Raw genomic sequence first — 23,479 nt, 5'->3', positions numbered from 1 at the left:
CATCATATCATTTCGACGACTAGGCATCGTTTCGACGATTAGGCATCATATCATTTCGACGACTAGGCAGCGTTTCGACGATTAGGCATCATATCGTTTCGACGACTATGGACCATTTCGACGACTAGGCACCATTTCGACGACTAGGCACCATTTCGACGACTAGGGATCATTTTGACGACTATGGACCATTTCGACAACCAGAGATGACCCCCACCCCACGATAGTCTCAACGCCATTGGAAAAGAGCAAAGAGTCTCGAACGACACCGACGGTTTCTCGATTACGTAATCTTATCGCGCGCGAGCAACCACGATACAAAGTTGCACGTAGAAAACGCAGAGGAAAACTAGCGAGTATAGGACGACGACGACGATGCATCGGGCCGGAACGCGGCGTCGGTGTCGATCGTCGAATTTCCCCGCGGTCGTCGCGACGGAGAAATCATCGAATCGTGTCTGGCCGACGCGGCCATTATTACGCAACGGCCGCAGCGAGAAGCCGGCTACGGAGATCCGCGCGTCCACTCCGCTTCGTCCCTTTCAAACCAACTCGATTCATCTCGCTTGCTCCCGCGAGCTCGTTCCCTGGCTCACGGCAAACAACTTACATAATACCGTATATTTATCCGCCGGCACGAGTTTACTGCACTACCGACACCGTTCCCTCTCGCCCGCGCGGTTCCGCCACACGCGCGCCGTGGAAAAGCGCGAGCGTGCACGAGCATACTCGTTCGTTACGTGGCTACGACTACGAACACGCGTCACGCGCGTCGTCTCATTAACAAACCACGCCAATTCTTTTTCGGACCGACCGAATTATTGCTTACCCATTCTACTCGTGCCCATCTATCGCGAGCAGACGAAGAGACGCTGCTCGTCGACGCCTGCGTCGTTGCCAACGGAATCGCGGCGGACTTGCGTGAATCAACCAAACGAGTGTTCAATGACTTTCGGAAAAACTTGGAAAATATATAAACCGAATTAAAAACCGGGAACAAGCGTGAACCGTGCAATGACGCGATCGAGAGGCTGTATCTATCGGAGCGGAGAGTTAACGACTCGTTTCTCGCGCGCGACACGCGCAGGCTACTCTGCTATTCCGAGCATGCGGAGGAACGACGCTCGGTTTGGAACGGAGTGAAATTCCAGCCGCGAATATCCAGTGGATCTCACTCGAACCGTGCACGAGGCTCGTAGCTCGTCTCCGGTACGAGCGGACGCGACACACGTCGCGGATGCGTGACACGGCCGAGAAAATATATTTCGTCCAGTCGGACGACATCCGGCGAAGCAACGCGTCTCTTATCGCCTCTCGCGGGCTCGCACGCGCGCAGAGCACGAGCTCGGAGCACGCGCGAGCGAGCGAGGCACGCGCGCAGATAACCGCCTGGGCTCGCGTTCTCCGAGAAACGGCTCGGGAATAGAGCCGAGACGGTAAACAGCGCCGATGCCAGACGATAGGGACTAACCTAGCCCAAGAAAAACTCGATTACTCTCTCTATCCGTGGCGTTCTTCCACGCGCAACAACGCCAGTTCCTCGTCGCGCAGCCACACGTCGGCCAAGTCGAATTGATTCGTCTTCCACGCGAGACTCGCCTCGCTCGCTCCACCGCGAATCGGCCAATTATTCTACGCGAAAGACTCGTTATCCAATTTGGCTAACAAGCAGGACGATTCAACCGTCCGCCTCCGATTTTAACGAGCTTCTGGATACGCTCGCGCGGGCAACTCTCCGCGTCTTTAACCCCCTTCGACGCGTGTTTAACCCGAGTACGCTGTATGACCGTAATAATCGCGATTACCGAGATAAGAGTCTCTCCTACGCGATCTCGATCGCGCCCCGAGCACCTCCCTCCTCCTCAACGAGCTTTTTCGCGACGAGTCGTTGCTGATTACCGTCCAGACGTCTTCGTCGTCGCGCATCGCGTCGCATTGAGTCGAGTCGCGATGGGTCTCCTTAGCGGGTTCGTGATTCACGGGACGGGAGAGTAAGAGAGACGAAGAAGGAAAGCACGGTCCATCACGTACAACAAAGCGCACACGGCCACGTAGCCAGTTTATTGCGCGCGAGCGAGCTAGTTCGTGAGGACGTGACGTAACGGCGAACGCGACGCTGCGAGGCGCACCGGCGAACGAATCGCGACCGCGATTCGCGTGGGCCGTGGCTTTTCCCTCGACCAACTCTGTCTCTTTCTCCTCGGGTAAGATCTCCACCGATCGTAGGAAAAACCCTGGTCGGCGTGAGCGCGAACACGTAGAGACAGAGAGCGAGATCACGAGCCGCACCGCGGTCGCAGCGAGGCGCATACCAATGACACAAATACGTAACCTTTTTACGGATCACGGCGCTTCTGGGTTACACTGAACCGTGAACTTTACTCCGCGAGATACGCTCTCGGCTCCGCGCCGCGAGCCGTCTTTTCTCTGGACGCCGAGCGAAAGTGGACGGCGGCGCGCCCGTTGCACGGCGATCGATCGATCGCTCGATCCTCGATCGGGCAACGACGCTGCGTTGGCGAGGTCGGGATCAACAACGAGGCGCGCTCGGCCGAGGCAATCGTCCGATAAGCGATAACTCGAGGACGCGAGCGCGCAGGGATCCGAGGAGGAATCGGGATCTACGCGAGGGAGCCGATAACGGGCCGACGCGCGCTCAGATATCGGCTTTATCGCAGTCGGTCGCTAAGCCGTGGGGCACATGCACACTCGTAGTATAGAGAACGAGAGAGAGGGAGAAGAAAACTAATGTACGTGTCGCTGAGCAGGAGCGTGCGTAAGAATAGTTTCACCAGTGGAAACAGCAGTATCGTTTCGAACGGGACAAGGCGCGCTGACGAGGTTCGAGACGCGTTACGACCGATGAAATACCGTGTTAATCCCCCTTGCGCTATTTTAAACCAGTCTGACTCGCGATGAAAATTTTTGGCCGAACTTGAATATCACGAGTGAGGCTCGTTGTTTAAGTTTCTGTCAAACGTGAATATCACGAATCTGACTCGTAGTCGACGTTTCGGGCCAAAAGCGAATATCACGAGTCTGACTCGTGATGAAAATTTTAGATCGAACTTGAATATCACGAGTCTGGCTCGTTGTTTAAGTTTGTGTCAAACGTGAATATCACAAGTGTGACTCGTGATGAAAATTTTAGACCGAAGTCGAAGATCACGAATCAGACTCCTTCAATTTCCTGTCAGATGTAAATATTACGAATCTGACTCGTAATCGAAATTTCGGACCAAACCTGAATATCACGAGTCGAACACGTGGTGTTAATCTCGAGTCAAGTAATCTCGTAAGATATCGCGTTTCAAGTTCCGACACCCGGGCTCTGTTGCTTCACGGCTTCTTCCTAGTTTCAGCGTAGTGCAATGAGTCAAGGGTCCCCTCCAACAGGCTGCGTCCTAGAAACAGACGCACCTGCCACTCCTTCGTCCTCCATCCGGGACCTTTTTCGACCCCCCACAGACAGGCGCGAGCAATGGGATTGTTTCTCCTCCTACTCTCTCTCTCCCTGTCAGATTTTTCTCCACCATCATTCGTTTGCGCTAGGAGCGCCTTTGGTCACGAATTTCATCTCTCCCGAGAATAGACAAGCGTATCTGATAACCGCGTTTATTGGATCCAACATGGCGGAGGATGGATCCTTCCTCCCTTTGCCCAGGCGGAAGGGCGACGAGTCTTCGTTAAGGAGATTACTCGAATCGAGGACACCAGAGATATCGGAACCCAACGTTACTTGACCGGCGATTATTATTTCACGAGGACGGGGTCTTACGGTGGACCTGGAACCTGACAAGATCTAGACAATCGAACGAGTCGGAAAGCTAGTATTACAGGATTATAGACTCAATTCTGGATTAACCCTTTCGGTACTAACGTCGCCTGTTGGCGGCATCCACGGAACGCTCTCTGGGTCCTACCGTTGCCTATCGGCCAGCGTCCACGAAATATTCTCTGGGTCCTACCGTCGCCTATTGGCGGCGTCCACGAAATTTTCTCTGAGTCCTACAGTCGTCCATCAGCGGCGTCCACGAAACGTTCTCTGAGTCCTACAGTCGTCCATCAGCGGCGTCCACGAAACGTTCTCTGGTTATTATCACCGCACCGCCTAAAATCGGCAGTTATGGCAGATTACGTGCATATGATTACTCTCTATAGTACGCATTACTTTACTGTCCTCTGTTTAAAATTCCGGCTGCTCTAATTGTTCCATTATATATATGTTAATCCGTGAAATGACGTTTCCAGTATTCCGTTCATTCCTTTATTTAGGACAGACTGTATATCTAAATGTGAACTATCACACCAAGTTACACTATTAATTTTGTCATTTAATATATTATACTATTAGTTTTGTTATTTATTATGTTATACTATTAGTTTTATTATTTATTTTAATTTCGTGACATCGGAACAAATTATTTATATCCAGGCCATTTACTTTAATTAATATACCGTGAAGAAATAAATATGATTTTAAAACTTTAAGCGTCAAGCCTGTTTTGTTTGCTTTTCCGTCTGATCCGCGAGATAAGATTCTGTCAAAATCGGCTTTCGGCCGAGGATTGGTTTAGGCTGTCGCGCTTTCGCGGCTGACGCTGTCGTACAATACAGTCGCTCTTGTGGAAAACTTCCTCGTACCACGAACGTACAACCGCGGCCAACTCCTCCGTATCGAAAGGGTTAAAGAATGGAAACTATGAGCACCTGAGAATTTATCTGTATTACGGAACATTCCAACATTTCCTACTTCCTAATTTATCGCACAAAATGAAAAGCAATAAACGAGATAACAGAGCCTACCAAGGCCCAAACTTAATGACACCAGCGTATCGCTCAGAGTCGAAATTATCCGTGTCCATGGATAGTCCTCGTTTCCGAGACTTGCTCGCATTTATTACCATCGATTAACCTGTTTTCCAAAACTGTCACGTACGGGAGACGTTTGAAAATTGTTCGACCCGATCGCCAGGATCCGCAGTCACGTATATACATTAAACAACCACACAAACGTGCTTGATTTCCAACTCCGCGAGTATGTTACGTAAACACGAATATCTTCGATCACTTGGAAGAAAAAATTGAAAAGACACTGCGCCTGCGCCGAACCTTAACGATACCTAAGATTATTATAAATCGGAGATCGACGACCGCGACGCTTCCGTGAAAGTTACGAACCACGTGGGTCTCTCGTGGGCGAGCACTGTCCGAGCGGAAACTTTCACGAGGGTTAAGCCGAGTTGGGTGTAACGTTAATCTCGGGACAGGTAGCCTAGGTACCCGTCGAAAAGAATATTCCGTATATAGCGGACGACGTATCGAAGAGTCCTCTAATCGATTACACCGGGTGTCCCAGCGATCACGAATCCCGTTTTCCAAGACATAGGTACCCGAAACCCTCGCAGAAGGGTTACACGCGTATTCGCGACGCGTTACTCGCTAGAGATCTGAGAGTTGAGAAGAGTTTTGTCACCAGCAGCACCGTGCTCGTCCGCGATCATCGCGAAGACCGGTAATGCAGATGACGCCGTTTGTCGCATCGCGTCGGAAGCAAGCGGAAAATCCTGTTCTCGGTTTCTATCGCTTCCTGTCGATCGTCCGTCACTCAAAACGGTCCTCTCGACCACTATATCTAAATACGAAAACGCCTTGCAGCTGTTTCACGCGCGGAGGGAAACAGGTTGCTCGTAAATACCGCGACACGATCGTTAATTTCGCGATGGATAAGGAACAAAGGAGTTTCGCGGAGAAATATTTGCCCGTCGCAAAAGTAAGGAACGTAGATACCAGGTAATTCCCATTCTTTTCCGCTTTATTAATTACCGAGTAAAGTGTTTGCTTCACCTTCCATAAATAAGAACCAAGTGCATAAACTTTTGTCGATTTAATTATTGCCGTATTATCTTCTACGCGTTATCTTCCATGGACGCACACGTGCGAGCGAGTACATTTAAGGGAAGAGTAGAGTATAAATATCGACAGACAGCGTTGGATCGTCACCAGAAGAGCGAACAAATTTCCAAGGTGCTAAACGAAGAGTACACGAAGAAAAGGAACCATAATGTCTCCGTACATGATAACGTGTTTCATTCTGGCTATTGCCGCTGTACCTCGTAAGTACTTCCACGTTGAAACCTAGACTAACTAATAATTACGAAGTACACCCAAATAACGCGATTTTCGTTTCGTGGTATTAAAAATTTCGCGGTCCAAGTGCGTAGCGAATTAAAAAATGTTAGAACCGTTACTAATTACGCGAGAAAATCGTTGCTTTCGAATTTTGTACTTGGATCGATTTGGATCACTTGGATCGCTGTTGTAATCGCAACCATTTTTACGCAAATTTGGTTCACCAGTTGTACAGTCAGCGGAAAACGCACCGGAGTGCCCAGTAAACCAGATATGGTCACTGTGCGGACGTCTGTGCGAGCCAAGCTGCGACGATCCGAAGCCCAATCCCCTCTTTTGCCCCCGAATCGTGAGTACCCAGTGATATCTTACCTCGAATCGATGGAATTCGCATAAACTATCTAGTGAAACGACAAAATTTCTTTTTCTCTCTTCAGGCATGTAGTAATTACACGGCCGCCTGCAGATGCATAAAGGGCACGGTCAGAAATGCAAACGACGAGTGTGTACCTGTGGACCAATGCCCGAAAAAGGAATAACTATCTACACAGGCCCAACGCGATTAGTAAGACTACGACCACGACTGAGTTGTACGCAGTAATAAAATAGGTATTTTAAGCAAATCGATTAATATTTATGCAACCTAACACCCCTCTCTCTGGTTCACTCACCTACGAAATTGAAGAAATTGTACGTCGCGTCATACTCGCAGGACACGGCTTATAATCTGTCAAACTTGCTTCGTCCAGCGCACCTCGAGCAGTCCCAACGACGATTCGACTGCTCGGGACGAAACCCGCGACTAAATATGTTCCGGAGTCCCCCTGCTTACGTAAACCTTGACTTTTCCTCCTATCGTCTTCCGACCAATCTAGCCAACGCGTTTGCTCGATTAATGCCGACACGTGAGAGGTGACCGCGTGGGCCCACCTGCGATCGAGCGTCGCGCAAAATCCACCAAAGGCCCACCCACCCACCATCGTCGCACCGTCGTTTCGCTGTCGCGAGGCCCCGTAACAGGTGCACGGTTCCGTGCACGACCTCGCGACCGATCGCGTGACTGCGACGATAATATTCCCGCGAGCTGACGTGTCCGCGGAGTAACTGGTTTCGTCGAGTTTTCAACGGCAGAAACCGCGAGATTCCGTTGAAAATCGCGACTCGACCGCGAGGAAAGACGCGACGAGGAAACCTTCGGAGTCGGTCGAATTCGATTTCCCGCGGAAGGAAAACGGGAGGGAATAGAGGGAAGGGGCACGTACAGAGGGCGTTCGTGATCAAAGAAACAATTTGCTGGGCGAAAAGCAGAGATTTCGAGGGTCAGCGGGAATACAACGGAGGGTGGGTCGCGCGAGAAAGCCCGGTTCCCGTGAAAGGACTCACGGAGAGGAGAAAAGACACACGCGTGTACACAGGGGCCCTGTCCGATAATAGTATCCTCGAGGAGCTCTGCTATCATATTTATGAGAAACCTCGAACCTGGCTAAAGCGCAGCGCGCTACTCTCACCCCCTCCGAGAAGGGGATGAAATCGGCGAGGTCGAAAGTGTGCGTCGCACCGTGTCGACTATTCGCTCTCTCGCAAGAGAAGACGTGACGTGGACGAGTGGGAAATCGAAGTATTTGCCATTTTGGGAAGAAACGCGAGATACTCTGCTCGTCGACGAGATCGCGTTCGGTGAAACGGACAGGGCACGGTACGAGAGATCGATAATAAGAATCGAATCTTCCATTGGCCAACGAGACAGAAGGATTACGCTCTACCAGGGCCCATTTCGACGTCCACGAGAATCTCTGCGCAACACCTCGAACGACACGTAGCCTTCCCCATTACGTAACCTTATCTCGAACGAGCGGCGGAGTTCGAGGAAGAAAAATCGGAGGAAAATCTAGCGACTATGGGACGTCGTATTTTTCCTGAACGCGTCGGTCGCTGAGCCACACGCTTACACGCTCGGCTCATGGCAGCGGGAAGCGCAGGGTGAGAGAGCGAGAGAGGAAGAAAGCGGTAGGCGACGCGCGTGTGTCGGTGAACAGGCGCGTGCTGGTTGGCTGGTGCGTAAGAATAGTCCCCCCCCCCCCCCCCCCCTCTCTCTCATTCTATCTCTTTCTCTCTTCGCCGCGGCTCACCCTGCCCCCGCCAACTCGTCGATTCGCGCCGCTGTTTGCGAGCGAGTCGCGTATCTGCCGCTCGATGAGCCAACGCTGCCGGCTTCGCGTACCTGCCGCCGGCGCTCCGCTGTCTTTCTAAAGGCACGCGCGCTTTTTATCCGAGGCTACACGACCATCGACCGAGCGAACACGCTCGGCTAATGCTTCCATTGTTTCTGCCACTCTCTACACCCCGCCCCTCCAGCCCCCGGCCACGCGAAACGCGGAAAACAATGGGATTACGGAACCTCTCTTTTCCGGCTGCCAATTTTTACGAGTCTCTTTACACCGGTCCCTTTTTCGAGCACCGCGTGCGCCATAACGCGCGCACAGTGTGTCGATCCGTGACCGACAAACCGACCTTCCACAGTCATCGGGATTCACGCGCTCGATTATTCGCGCGCACCGCCGTTGTCGCGGATCGTGGGATATCGCGAGGAAACTAGGTGACGGATAATTCCTCCGCGAAGATGGATCGCCGCCGCGATTCCCAAGGCTCCGCGCCATTTAGAATCCTAGCGCGCAGGTTGGCCGTGAGCACGCGCGCCGCTAGATCCACGCGAGCTGCGCCGCGATAATCGCGGGTTATCGCGATCAAGGCAGCGCCGCTCGATTTCGAGTACAAAATGCCCGCCGAGAGGATTATCGGCCGTGACGCGTGAAAAACACGCGGCTCGTTACGCGCCGCGTAACCCCGCCGCGATAGGCGCCAGGTTTTTCCGCGTAACTCGACGCGAGAGTATCGCGCGAGAGGACCGGCGAATCGGAGGAACGGGATCGATCTGTGTTCGCAAAGAGGTCGAGGAAACGCGAAATTCCGCGAACACGCGTGGTACGCTCGTGCAGCACGCCCACGAGCACCTTTTTGGCCGGCGCCGAAACGGGAATTCTAAATCGAGAACCGCGTTTAACGTCCGGCAGCCGCGCTAGGAAGCCCCGGTGCTCGCTAATTTATTCTACCAACAGAAGCGCGAACGAGGAATTCGTCAGACGTCTTCGCTTCTTGGAGCAGACTCTCGCGATCCTCCTAGCGATAGCATGGAAATACAGCCGTGGTCCCGAAGTACTGTCTCTCTTTCTCTTTCTCTCTCTCTGTTTCTGTGCGAGAGAAAATTCGCGGTGAGGAATTTCGACCGATAATTTACGAGAACGCTATTATCGCTGGCGCGGTCTAAAAACGCGGGGGTTAGAGACCTCGAAGCCATGCCCCGTACCGTGGACTGAAAATTCGCGTTGGACGAAGAGAGACGGAAATATGGGGTATGAGAATTCAGAGAGTAAAAGAATTCCGGTGGAAGGAACAGCGGAGCGAATTCGCGAACGATATTCGACGAGCTCGAAGAATATTTCGCCCCCGCGAGCACGGAGAGATCGTTGGTTTCGAGAGAAAAGTCGAGTATTTCGGAAGAAATACGCCGGGATCAAACGCGAGCTGGCGTTATAAAGCCGTTACGACGTCGTCGTGGACGTCGCGCGTGGCTAGGCCAAGATAAATTCCGGCCTAAGTACGCGAAAAGTTTTAATGGGCTCGCGGTATTTACGCCGGGACACCCTTCTTTATTCCGTGGGATTTATGGCGCGGCCATGTTCCGCGTTAACATGGCTGTCCCTCTCTCCGCGAGGAGTACGCGCGCGACGTCGCGATCCTCCGACGCGGTATGTAAATGCCGGATATCTTAACGATTACTACCTTAAAAGTTCCTACGGCCCTGACGGAGAGCGCGATCCGGACCCAAAAAAAAATGGATTACGGAACCTCTCTTTTCCGGCTGCCAATTTTTACGAGTCTCTTTACACCGGTCCCTTTTTCGAGCACCGCGTGCGCCATAACGCGCGCACAGTGTGTCGATCCGTGACCGACAAACCGACCTTCCACAGTCATCGGGATTCACGCGCTCGATTATTCGCGCGCACCGCCGTTGTCGCGGATCGTGGGATATCGCGAGGAAACTAGGTGACGGATAATTCCTCCGCGAAGATGGATCGCCGCCGCGATTCCCAAGGCTCCGCGCCATTTAGAATCCTAGCGCGCAGGTTGGCCGTGAGCACGCGCGCCGCTAGATCCACGCGAGCTGCGCCGCGATAATCGCGGGTTATCGCGATCAAGGCAGCGCCGCTCGATTTCGAGTACAAAATGCCCGCCGAGAGGATTATCGGCCGTGACGCGTGAAAAACACGCGGCTCGTTACGCGCCGCGTAACCCCGCCGCGATAGGCGCCAGGTTTTTCCGCGTAACTCGACGCGAGAGTATCGCGCGAGAGGACCGGCGAATCGGAGGAACGGGATCGATCTGTGTTCGCAAAGAGGTCGAGGAAACGCGAAATTCCGCGAACACGCGTGGTACGCTCGTGCAGCACGCCCACGAGCACCTTTTTGGCCGGCGCCGAAACGGGAATTCTAAATCGAGAACCGCGTTTAACGTCCGGCAGCCGCGCTAGGAAGCCCCGGTGCTCGCTAATTTATTCTACCAACAGAAGCGCGAACGAGGAATTCGTCAGACGTCTTCGCTTCTTGGAGCAGACTCTCGCGATCCTCCTAGCGATAGCATGGAAATACAGCCGTGGTCCCGAAGTACTGTCTCTCTTTCTCTTTCTCTCTCTCTGTTTCTGTGCGAGAGAAAATTCGCGGTGAGGAATTTCGACCGATAATTTACGAGAACGCTATTATCGCTGGCGCGGTCTAAAAACGCGGGGGTTAGAGACCTCGAAGCCATGCCCCGTACCGTGGACTGAAAATTCGCGTTGGACGAAGAGAGACGGAAATATGGGGTATGAGAATTCAGAGAGTAAAAGAATTCCGGTGGAAGGAACAGCGGAGCGAATTCGCGAACGATATTCGACGAGCTCGAAGAATATTTCGCCCCCGCGAGCACGGAGAGATCGTTGGTTTCGAGAGAAAAGTCGAGTATTTCGGAAGAAATACGCCGGGATCAAACGCGAGCTGGCGTTATAAAGCCGTTACGACGTCGTCGTGGACGTCGCGCGTGGCTAGGCCAAGATAAATTCCGGCCTAAGTACGCGAAAAGTTTTAATGGGCTCGCGGTATTTACGCCGGGACACCCTTCTTTATTCCGTGGGATTTATGGCGCGGCCATGTTCCGCGTTAACATGGCTGTCCCTCTCTCCGCGAGGAGTACGCGCGCGACGTCGCGATCCTCCGACGCGGTATGTAAATGCCGGATATCTTAACGATTACTACCTTAAAAGTTCCTACGGCCCTGACGGAGAGCGCGATCCGGACCCAAAAAAAAACCGGGAGAAACCCAAAAGGAACCCGGGAGAAACCCAAAAGGAACCCGAGAGAAACCCAAAAGGAACCCGGGATAAACCCAAGAGGAACCCAAAGGGAACCCACGAGGAACCGAAAGGGAACCCACGAGGAACCGAAAGGGAACCCGGCGGAACCCGTGAAGAACTCGAGGGAACCCGTGAAGAACTCGAGGGGACCCGTGAGGAACATGGGAGGAACCCAAATAGGAATCCCGTGTCGAACCCAGGAGGAACCCTAAACGAGCTCGAAACAAACCCGAAAGGATTCCGCCCATCGCGCGGCCAACTTTCGTTCCGTCGTGCGGATTATGGCGAATTCGTACGACTCCTCTGAAGAGGAATCGTGCAGAGAATTCGCAACGCGGAAACGAATCCGTGAGGCAAGAGACGTAATCGAATAGCCAGAAGGAGTCTTCTCTCGTCAGGCCCGAGCAACGCATCGCGCATCGCGATTACCTCGAGCAACGCGTCCTAAATTCGAGACGGGACACCCGGGGCTAATCGCGTAAATAAGAAACGCGTTAGCCGAGGTACTTGGCTAGAGCTTTACGCGACCCATTAAAACTTTCAACCCTTTGTGGCCGGCTTATTTTCTCGTTACGCCAGGCTACCCGCTTAATTCGCCCCGCTGGTCACGCGAGCACCGATGACCAACGCGGACGACACCGGGGCACGATCGTCCTCCTCCTCCTCGCGATCGACGACGTCGTGGCGATGAAAACTAGGCTTTAGGTACGAATTCGCTGGTTATCGAGCAAGTTTAACCGCGATACGCGTATTCCGGTAAAAGAGCTCGCGGAGAATTTCGCTGGCTACCGAGCGGCGAGCTCGATTCCCGTCACGTTCGACTGACCTGCGACAATGTTTCCGCGTCGGACACGCGATTTCGAAATACGCTCGCGAGTGCGTGAGAACGTGCCGTGTCGTGGGTTCGTAATATCCGGTCCGTGTGTGCCTGTCTCGAGTATCGGACACACGAGTCCGCGCGCACACCTCGGAATTAAACGATAACGCTCGTCTTGCCGCGAGAGTTCTGGCGCCATGCAAATTACGGGAAGCGGGAACTGCGCCGGGTCTCGTAACGCCGCGGTTCCGTGGAAATACGAAACCGAGGGAATTTCTCCGACGAAAACGCGGTCGTTGGAAAGAAATCCTTAGTCGCGTTCGCGTCCTTTGTTCCCGCGAAACCTCCCGAGGGTGACTGCAAATATTTCCCGCGGGGGGAAATTCTGTTTCGTCCACACGCGTCGTTTACGCGCGCGTTTCAATCGCCAGCAAGCGCGAGACACCGCGAGCCTCCTTTTCCTTTGGCAGTGTCGTCGTCGTCGTCGCGCGAAGACGAAAATTGCGGGAACGGAAAACACGCGGCCTTTGAGAGACCAGCACCCCCTTTGCTCGCGGAGAAGCAACGCGCGCATGGTTCGTCGGAGGCGATTTAAGCGGATGCGAGGAGCGTTTAAAATTGGAACTACTCGAGAAACGAGCCGGGGCAAAAATTCGAGAGAAATCGTGCAACTAACGAACGAGGAGATAAATGGCAGCGGCGATAAAATAGCGGTCGTTTCTCCGTCTTCTTCCCGGTCCTCCGCGACCCTTTTCTCCGCGTAAAAGTGACAAAACGCCGCGATTAAGAGCAACCCGGCCCGCGAGGGTCCAACCGGATGGCTGATGACACGCCCGAGACCTCTTTCGAATTAACCAGTGGGGGTGCGAGAGCCGTTTTTCAGCTTGACCGTGCACGCGCCAGCTCCACGAGTCTAACGCGTCGGGCCACCCCTTTCTCGCGCTTTCTCTTTGACGACTGCCACCACCCCCGCTTCGGTTGTTCCTTTGGCAACTTTCCTTTCACCCGTGGGCGAGAAAAAGTCGCGGGTGCGGCGTTTTCTTTTCGCGTCACGCCATCCTCGTCGAACCCACGATCGACCATGGAACCCGGGTTGCGTTGTCGTTCTGGGATAGAGATCTTTATCGTCTCGATTTTTAACCCATTTGCATCCAAACGCGGAATAATCCGTGAGTTGACTTTCTTCAATTATCAGTTGCTGAATATTCTTCACATGCCACAGATCACGTTCGATTCCATTTACGAGCATCTCACCTACATCGATCCGTTATATTCTCAACAAGTTTTACCTTTGTCGTGAAAATCTTTTTAATTGTCATTACGAGTAAAGTAGTACCGATACGCGTGCGGTGATACGGGCCCCAATCGTCTGTTAAACGTCGCTGATGCCTGAACCCGACACCTCGAGTAAAGTCACGATGCAAATGGGTTGAATGTAAGAAAAATTCGCGCGAGAGAAAGATTACGTTTCGTACGTTTCGCGAGAATTTTTGGAACAAATCCGCGGTGTTCGGGTATATTCCGCGAGCTCTACCATCCCCCACTCCGCTTAATCTCGTCGGTAATTACGTTCGCGATGACGAAGCACCGAAAAACCAACAGCGAGGCGTAATCCTCGAGAGACGAACGCGACCAGCCGAAAAACGCGTCGACAAAACGACGACGACGAGTAAATCCCGAGGAACGTCCCCCGGGACGCGATCCCGGGAGAAAATATCAGCGAGGGGGAGAACCCAGGGACCGCGTTACACACCGTCGATTTCTCCGATAACGATAACCCATATCCGGGATCACCGGCGGCAATTACTTAACGCCTGAAGACGACCAGGACTCGACGACGACTCCGCGTGTCTCGTCCCGCAGTTTGCATGCAAAGCGTGTCGTAACGACTCGCCTCACCCCCCGCGTCCCCACGACATCCCCCTTTCGACTTACCGCGAGAGAGAGCTCGATTAAAAGCGACTTAAAGCGCGACTTACGCTCTGCAACCGAGCGCCGATGTTCGCGGCGGATTACCCCGCAGCCGATACCGAACTCGTCCGCGCGAGTCCCCCCGCCGGGACAAAGCTGCGATCGCGATCGCTATCGCCGTCGCTATCGAGCGGCCGACCACCAACGGCCACGCCAGGAAACGCGGTGCCGGGGCCTGGATACACGCGAGAGATCTGCCTCGCGATATCGATCGCGATCTAACGCGGATCTACACACAGGCGCAGCGTGGCCAGTCGCCCAGTGTTTTATTTGCACCGCCGTTTTATACGCGCGCTCCGAAGCCGGATTTTCTTCCTGTCCAACGCCGAGCGTTCTCTCGTTCTCTCGCTCCCTCGGCCTCCGGCTCCTTCTTCTCCGTACGGATTACGCGCCTCGCTGCAGTTTAATCGAACACTCCCCGTCGAACCGATCGTTTTCGTCGGATCTCTTTCTTCTCTCTCGCTCTACCGTGTGTCTTTATCCGCGATGACGCGAGCCCGCGAGATCGGAACTCGCGAGTCGAGCAAGTTCGCGGATGCTAAAAGCTCGGACGAGAGAGGCGAGGTCGGATACGCTGGCGAGCCATCCGATAGCGGAAATTTATGTCGGTCGTGCGCGAAAGGCGAAGGAAAGAGCGCGCGGTGAGCGAACGTGAAATTCAATAGCGAGATAGATCTAATCGACGAACGAGAACACGGCTTCCGCGACTCGCGTTTCACCGCTCCGACCGACGATAAAGCCCGTGTTGTCGCCAGACACCCTCGTAAATTTCCGCTTTTCTCTCACAGACTCTCCACCGTCTCGAGTGAGAGAGAAAGAGAGAGAGAGGGAGATTGGGAGAGAGGTTGCTGCGTCTGTTCGGCCGATTTCGAAATCCACCGTGGCGTATAACGCGAGTCAAAGGCCTTCGCGCAACCTCGTTTCGAAGAAGCGTTCCTCCAGTGTCGTCGTCGCGGTGAAACATGGCGGAGAGACCAGACGAGGAAGCTCGTTTCGGGGATGCTGCCACGGGGGGTGGTGGTAGTGGTGGCGGGTTATCGGGTCTCGAAGGAGGAGCAGGTGAAAGAGCGGAGCCCGTATCCTCTCGAAAGACTCCGAGACGAGCATTTTAATATGACGGAATCCTCTTACAGCCTCTCTCTCTCCCTCTCTTTCTCTTTATAAAAAGTTTAATATACCGTTGTTGTCCTGCAGCCCCTATCCCTTTTCCCTCCCTCTTCATCCCCGAAGAACGTTCGCCGTCCTCGAGGGACGAGGAAGGAAGGAGAAGACGCGGGTGCTTAAACCTCGAAAACTTTCCGAGGACGGCAATAAGCCGTCTCTCGATGATCCCATCCCCCGGTTCCGGTAAGCTCCCTATAAATCTTCATTACGGTATGCCACGGAATCGCGATAGCGACGCAGAACCGGCGAAAGATCGGATAAAGTCGACGGCGACGGGTCTCGAGCCGCGCCGCCGATGATGGATCATCGAGAACGCGAAGATTTCGACGACGAGGCACGTGGGGGTAGGAAACAGGGTCGTTGTCGTCGTCGTCGTCGTCGTCGTCGTCATCGTCGTCGTGCCTGCGATCGAAACGTCGAGACGAAGAGCGGAGAGGGGTCGAAGCGCAACGCGTTTCGCGACTTCGACGCAAGGTCGAAATCCAGTATGGAGGATGAGATTCCGCGGAGAGGCAACCCGCGAAAACGCACACCCCCTTTACACCCCTGAGTCTCCGCGTCGTTCTCCCAACCGCGCGCACCTTTCTTCCTGTATAGCCCGTGCCAACTTGGCATCCAAAGTTCGCGTTACGCAACCCCGGGGGCAAAACCCCGGGTACCCGCAGTCCTTTGCTCCGAGAAAAGCCAACGATCTCCTCTTGGCCGAGGCGATATCTCTTCTCTCGGACCACCGGATGATAATATACGCCTCAGTAGAGTCACGTTGCATCGTGCACTTTATTCCTCGTTTACTCGAGCTTTCTCTTTCTCTCCTCGATCGAGCAACCTCGTCCGCGTGATATTTCCCAGAGTCAATACGCAACGAGACGATCAGGAGAGTCAGAAGAAACGAAGAGTAACCAGGATTCGAGGATTCGCGGTGTTATCTGGGGAACTTTCGAACATGGTAGCCTCTCACGCCGCGTGGAGAATTGGAAAAGACGAACATCGACCAAGATCGTCGTCCTTGTATCACGAATCGACTTTACGATCGGTGGAAATTCGATTTCTCGCGCGTCCTTTGTGCCCCGTCGACGAAATCGGAGTACGACTGGTTTCGCGCAACCCTCGGCACGTGCAGGGACACAAAGATCGTGGCGGAACGAGAAAACGGTGAGAATCGTCATTTGCGGCACCCTCGCTGCCGGCCGCGTCAAAGGGCCGCCGGCTAATCAGCTCCCCAAACAGAGACCGAAGCTAATCTTGCCCGTCTCGTAGGGATGGAGAGGCTGCGCAACGCGGGAGAGAAACACGGAGAAGGCGGAGGAGGACGAGGCGTCGTCCCCTTGACGTACGAGCTCGGATGGTCCATCGAACGATCCACGCGAATCGATCACGACCAACCCTTTCTCGCGCCGTGATATACCCGCGGAAAATCGTGGATGTCGGGATCGAAGGTCCGAGAGGATTGCAACGAGCACGGACGAGACGCTATGAACCGGATGAAAGAGAAATTCTGCCGCCACGGTGGCTGTGTGCGAGGAGAAAGGACGTTAGCCCGGAGGGGGTGTGGTACTCGTCGGCGCGGAAAAAGGAGCGGCGCGAAAAGTTGCTCGAGGTTCTTCTTCCCCGGTGATGGCCGAAGCCCGTAAACGGGAGCCATCAGGCAGACAGCGTCGCGGGTCTGGAGCTCATACATCAACTTAATGCGCGGTTGACGTCCCGCAGGCGTGCGCCGCAACACTCCCTCGGTACACGCCGACGACGACAGACCGAAAGAGAGACAGAGAGAGCGGGAGAGAGCCCAGGGCCCGGTCGACCGTCGGCGCCGTCGTACACAATGGCTTCCGGTTCTCTGGAGAGAAAGGAGAAGAGATCCACGTGACGTTGGGGTATGCCTGGTTCGGTGGAGCGGCGTGTCCTTTTGTGGCCGCGTGCACAGCGAGCGGACCCGCGCGCCAGCGCATGCCTCTGCAGCGGAGAGAAACACGGAAAGAGACGCCAAGGCCCGGTAGCGATCGCGAAGGGCGACCGAGGACAAGAGAGAGGGAGACGGAGTACATTGTGCCCTAATCACGCTATTGTCTGCCCGTTGATAGTTGACAGTCCGCCGGCAGGCCGCATCGAGGATGACGGAAACGGCGAGAGGCGTCGTTAAGCCAGGGACGAAGAACACGTGGACGAAAAGGACGAGGGACCACCACCGAGGGTGGGACAGGGGGTTGTCGCCTGATTTTCGGCCAGACCCGACGACCGTTTACCAACAAAGGGGTAAAATTGCTACGGAGGGCTGCGTTCCTGATTACGACGTTGATCGTCGTCGTGCAAGGGTGGTCGAGGAGGAACCGGACGACGACGAACAAGAAGACGAATAACGGCACGACGAGGGAACGCGAAACTCGTCCAACGATTCGTTTCGACCGTGTCTTCGCGTTTCGCGTCGAAACAGAAAAAGACCGGAGAACGAATAACCGCGAGACGCACCCCTCCGTTTTGGCAACGAAACTCATAGAATACGGATGGACTAAAAATTCGTGGAAAATCGAGTGGTCGGGGTCTCGTGGTCCCCGACAGGGAGTAAAGGAAACAACGACACCGACGAGACTAGGTAGGTGGTGGTGATGATGTTGGGCAATGTCGCGCGAAACGCGATAGCCGAGTTTCGACGCCGCAGCCATGGCTCTTGGGGGGTGGAGGAGTTACTCTGCTACGAAAGTCATTACTTAAGATACGACCGCGCGGAAAAAAGAGATCCGACGCAAAACACACCTTTGCTCGCCGCTCTAGTGCCACACCCCTCGATTACGGTGGTTGCGTGGGTCGAGAATGCCGGGTGCGCGGCCGAGAGCCACAGAGAGCACGGAACGTCGAGCCAACTGCGCGTCAGGGAAGGAAAGATCTTAAAGTCGGCCATCCATATCGGAGTAGGCTTTAAACTTTCTCCGGTGTTCCGCGATCACCCAGGATGCGACTTCCAGTGGATCACCGCGCTTCTTCGTCGTCCTGGTTCGATGGCGACGAGCGAAGCGATTAGTTACGAGCACCGGGGTACCACGGGGGGGCTAAACAGGGTGGACAGTCGATAAACTGTTGCAACGGGCCGAAGGGAAGACGAGACGACCCAGGGACTAAGTACTCGGCGTAATATTAATACCCGGGAGATGCATGCATAATGCATGCTCGCGAGAATAGGCAACGCGTGTCAGAGCGCGTATGTACCGAGAAGGCGTGTCGGTATCGAAGCGATCGAACGCGCGACGGTCGAGATCTCGGCTAGGAGAGTCGAGAGTTCGTCTTATAGGGCTGTTCCGTGGTGTGACTCAATTCCAGCGAATATGGTAATCCACGCGTTTCTACTACCCGCGCGCTGCCATGACAGAACCGGTGCGCGCGTCAACGTAGAGAACGCCGTGTCGCGACTCGCTTAGGAGTCAATAACGTGGCGTTCGACCGATAGCCGTCGTTAAAGACGACGTCCCGGTAAATGGCGCGCATCGAGAGCATAGGGAAAAGGCAGAGAAAATTCTTCGAAATTACCTTCCCGAGAAAATAACGAACGTTTACGAGGGTTACGACGTTGCATTGCGCGATCGTTGCAATTGGATTCCACGTGCTCGTTTCCACCGCTCGCTCTCTCTCGCTCTGTTCGAAATGGGTTATGAGGACCGGGTGCAGGCTGCGGTGGTAGGCAATGCCACGGGTAGAACGCGAGGGCGTCGACGCGACCGCGGCTGCATTCTCGGCCACGGAGGAAAGAATTCGGGGGAGAAGAGACACGCAGAAGAGGCGACAGACGCATCACGGGGTTAGCACGGCGATAGGGAAGGGTGGGGAGCGTAGGGAGGCGGCTTAGATCCGGTCGCGACGCCGGGATGTCTGCCGCGCCTCCGGCTGGATCATCGGGGAAAGTTGGCGACGTCAGCGGAGTCAAGGCCGCGGCGCGGTGCGTTGCAGCAGCGCCGTCGCAGCCGGTGCTCCAGAGCTCTCTCTCGCTCTCTCTTTCTCTCTCGTCCCTGCCAGCCCTTCTTTTCTTCCTAGCAGCCACTAACACAGGCACGCGCACGGCGCAGCACGGTGACGTGGTCGTATCTTCGAGAAACAAGCCACCCTCTGCCCTGCAACCCCCTCGGCCGCTTCTGCTAGGGATCAGCCTGGCCCGGAGGGGTTGGAAGGGGTAGGCCGTGTCTGTGCTGCAGCGACGGTCGATAGAATTGTCTGCGCACATGCGCAGCCAAAGGCTCGTCAGCTGCGCCATTGATTCCCGCCTCCACCCCCTCGAGCCACCCACTCCCGCCACGGTGTAGACTTAAAGAGGAGAGGGCGGAATAAAGGTAGCTAATTTGCGTAACGTCAGCTCGGGAACACCTCGTGGATGTGTCAGCGCGCTGGCTACCAGATTTTCCAGACGAGCCGAGAACGCGTAGAGTCGAGACCCTTTGATCGGGGGAGAACAACCCCCTCGCCCCGTTGCTCCTGCCGCTTGATTCTCCGCGCGAAACCTTCCCTGTCGAGGGTGACCTCCTTTGCCGCCGATGCGTCTCGTCGCGGAGGGTGATCCTAGGTCCTGATCCCTTTGGCCACGCGGAACCATCCACGGAAGGAACGCGCGTGCCCCCCCTCGTCGTTTCTCTAGATAGACTACTCTGTACCGCTAATAACGGCTCGCGATGCCGGCCGGACGGAAATCGATTCGATGCAGTCTGGCGTGGTCGCGTGACGTCTAGCGGAAGTAACGAGATCCGTATATACACGCGCGAGTTCCGCGTGCCGTCTACCACCGGCTCGAGCTCCTCTTGTTTCGCCGGCGAACGTACGCGATTTAACGGGGCTCGCGAAAGATCGGAAAACCCGCCGCTCTTCTATCCGCGCGAATGGAACGGACAGGCGATAAAGACGGACACCGAAAAATCGAGGTAGAAAGGAAACAGCAGGTGCCGAGAAAGCGGGATATTCCCCGGGTACTCCAGGGAAATTGAGATTGGATCCTGGAGGAGAGAAACCGAGCGAATCTACCACCGACGACGCGAACTGGCGAAACGAGGGAGAGAAGGCTCTTGCGGATGGCGCACGTGTCGAATCGAAATCGGGAAGGAGACGACTTCGTAGACGGGGGACAGATTCGCGATCGCGCCGGATGGTTATCGATCTCCTTCCCAGGGATCCGCCAACATTCGTCGTGTTCTCGGCGTACACGAAAGAGGTGGAACTCCGGATCCGCGTGCTCCGTTCTTTCCCCTTATCTCGTTCGATACTCGTCTCGATCCTGGATCGCGAAAAGTAAAAGCGAGCTTGAAATTAAGAGAAACTTCGTAGAAGAGATCGCGCGATTGAGGAATGGCTAGAATCCAATCCACTATGCACGGGGCGCGTTAACGTTCCTCGAGCTGCCTTGCAACTCGCTGCTGCTCCCTTCCGCTTTAGCCTCCCTCTTCTGGCCGGTGACTCGGCGGTTCGACGAGCAGCCTTGATTGGCTTCCGAAGAGTACATCGTGGAGTAACGGCGTTGCCGAAGAACCATCTCCTTCCCCGTGAAACTCTAAAAGTTCTCCAACGGGATCCCCCTCCGCGCGAGGCTGGCATCGAGAGGCCAACCTTTTGATCCCGCGCGAGTAGGAACACGTATGTGCCAGACTCGTGGAACGGTACCTCGAAGAATTATAACGATCCGCGGCGCGTCGTTGCCGATGGTTACACGCGTGGACAGTTAACTGCACGTCCCAATCGTTGGTTCCGAGGATCTGCCGGATTCTAGCCCCCTATCTCCGTTACGAATCGCGAATCCTGCGTCCAACCCAGGTCCAAGTAACCACCGTTGATCCCGAGCCCATCGGGTGCATTTGGTATTCGAAGCGAATCCGCTCGATCAATTAGAATGTCCGAGGATCTCCGGGTGCAGGGAGCAATAACAAAGCTGGGATATATCCTACCCCACTCGTCATCCCCAACGGAGCGCCACGGTTTTGGCATTCCGACGCTGTTCTCGACCATCAACTTGCCAGGGGTTGCGGCTAATGTCGTTGATATTCAAGACTCAAAGTGCCAGGGGTTGCGTTAATGTCACCGGGGGCTCGCTGTCCGAGGCGACGCTGTTATCCGTCCGTGTAGGCGATGTCTGGGTCCACCGAGGGAGAGCTAGGATACAGGCCAGAGGATTGTCGCACACCCCCTCCTCGCCCTCGATCCGACCGGATAACCAAAAGGGTTAGTCCGTACAGTCGTTCCAGCGATCCTTATACGACGAATCCAACGACCCTCCCCCCGTTCTCGCCACGAAAAACGTCCTGCGACCGAAACCCACCCCTTTGCTTCCTCGGAATGGGCCGATATCTCGTTGATAAACGAGTCGAGAGTCTCGTCGTGAGATTCGCTCTTTTCGCAACTTTTCACTCCGATATCGCGTCGATGTTGGAGAAAGATCTCGGAGACCGACGTCGGAGGCGGACTCGTTGCCTTTCGACGTGTCTGAAAGATTCCAGAGCAGCGTAGACGCGAACCATTCGCTGGGAAATCGCTCGTTTTAACGACGCGTCCGTCACGTTCCTTGGAAACGGTAAATTTAGCCGGATCACGATGATCCGCTGACATCGACCACTCGTCGCCACCCACTGCTAGCACGCTTCAGCATCGCTGTGTTACCACATATCCAAGGGTGGTGGCGCCACCCTTTGCCCTTGACATTCATCGACCGATAACGCGTCCCAACTTTCCTAACGCGACCATCCAACGTACCCCCTCTTTATTCTAAATTTAATTTACCCACGTTTCGAGAAGATGATCGATCGCGATGATCGATCTTCCGGTGTCCAATAGAGACACACCCTTACCCCGAGCTTCGCGGCAAATCGAACCTGTAAATTTGGTAGCCAGCGCGGAGAGGCTGGGAGAGACTAGGAGATACCGGGAGAGGTGGGTGGTGTTCGTTTAAGGCTCGCGTCCGATACAATCGGTCGGCCGTAACACGGTTAGAATCTAATTTCGCGAGTGCCGGTAATTTAAGTCCCGACGGTTGTTCGGAAGGGACGAATATCGGCTTCCAGAAATACGAGTAAAGCCAGCACCGGGAAGCGGTACCTGAGACAGCGGCTCCTCTCCGACTATCTCAGGCACTCGGCGAGGGCGGAGAGAATGGGCCACCTTCGTCTTGGGGAAGACTTTAATAGGATGCCATTCCCCGCTTCCGGACAATGCATACTGTACAGACGGAACTTCTAAGCTCGCCATCGCCATTCGGGAACAACCCCCGAAGAAAATAGCGAAAATTCGTAGCCGAATTCTACCTCTCCGCCTCGACTTGGAAAATTCGGGGGGCTCCTAATTTATAGACGAGAGATTCTTACCGCGATTCTACGTAGGGAGATCGGATGAACATCGCGTATTTATTTCTTGCCGTTTCGTTTGATGTTCGGTCAAGCGTACGAAGAACACGATGAGTATTTTCATAGCGCCTCTTAGTCCTTCGATAATGTTAGTTCTTCACGGAGGAGAAGCGTTAAAAATTAGCGGAATGGCGAAAGATGCGAACGTTCTCTCCTACGGCGGTCTCTGGTTGGTAGTTTTAACGGGAGGCGAGGATCGAAAAGGTCGTCGTTCCGATGCGTATGGGGCTAGAAGTCGAGAGACGCTCCGCGTCTGGCTGCCATCGTGGGAACGTTTATCAGAAGGCGCTTTTCTCTCGCTGACAGAGGAACAGAGGGAGAGAACGGGAGAGAAAGAGAGAGAGAGAGAGAGTACACGGGTCTGTACGTCGTGCGTCGACCGGGCGAGACGCCGGTTGGGACGTTATATTGACCTCCCGCAGGCAAATTTCGGCGTTCGTGGCCATAAACGTTCCTTACCAGCCGCCTATCGGCCGAAATAATAGCGTAATAAATCTAGCGAACTTTTCGCGGGCCACCGTCCCGAAACGGCCCGACGCAGAGAGCGTGGGGCGTCTCGCTTCACCGGGTCCCTTCGATGGGAACGCGTCGTGT

At 54.5% G+C, this 23,479-nt stretch overlaps 2 protein-coding genes across 2 annotated transcripts in view; one reads left to right on the top strand and one right to left on the bottom strand.

The window, feature by feature from the left end:
- LOC108551511 (headcase protein) overlaps positions 1-23,479 on the bottom strand; it is a 157,876-nt gene that overhangs the window by 99,625 nt on the left and 34,772 nt on the right. The gene's annotated exons all lie outside the window — the stretch shown is intronic.
- Positions 5,997-6,726, top strand: LOC108551513 (cysteine-rich venom protein 1). Its single transcript, XM_017905718.1, has 3 exons — positions 5,997-6,116; positions 6,360-6,481; positions 6,570-6,726. Exons 1-3 carry the CDS (start codon positions 6,065-6,067, stop codon positions 6,669-6,671), a joined length of 276 nt encoding a protein of 91 aa, XP_017761207.1. The 5' UTR covers positions 5,997-6,064; the 3' UTR covers positions 6,672-6,726.

This window comes from Eufriesea mexicana, unplaced genomic scaffold (assembly GCF_001483705.2).
Source record: "Eufriesea mexicana isolate 0111107269 unplaced genomic scaffold, ASM148370v2 scaffold3014, whole genome shotgun sequence".
NCBI classification, from domain to species: Eukaryota; Metazoa; Arthropoda; class Insecta; order Hymenoptera; family Apidae; genus Eufriesea; species Eufriesea mexicana.
Note: the sequence above shows the minus strand (reverse complement) of the source record. Positions and strands in the feature narration are given on the sequence as shown.

Excerpts from the sequence above, each read along its gene's own strand:
- LOC108551513 (XM_017905718.1), top strand. The coding sequence starts at position 6,065 with ATGTCTCCGTACATGATAACGTGTTTCATTCTGGCTATTGCCGCTGTA. Across the intron at positions 6,117-6,359 it reads GGCTATTGCCGCTGTACCTC|TTGTACAGTCAGCGGAAAAC; the intron begins GTAAGTACTTCC and ends TTGGTTCACCAG. Across the intron at positions 6,482-6,569 it reads CCCTCTTTTGCCCCCGAATC|GCATGTAGTAATTACACGGC; the intron begins GTGAGTACCCAG and ends TTCTCTCTTCAG.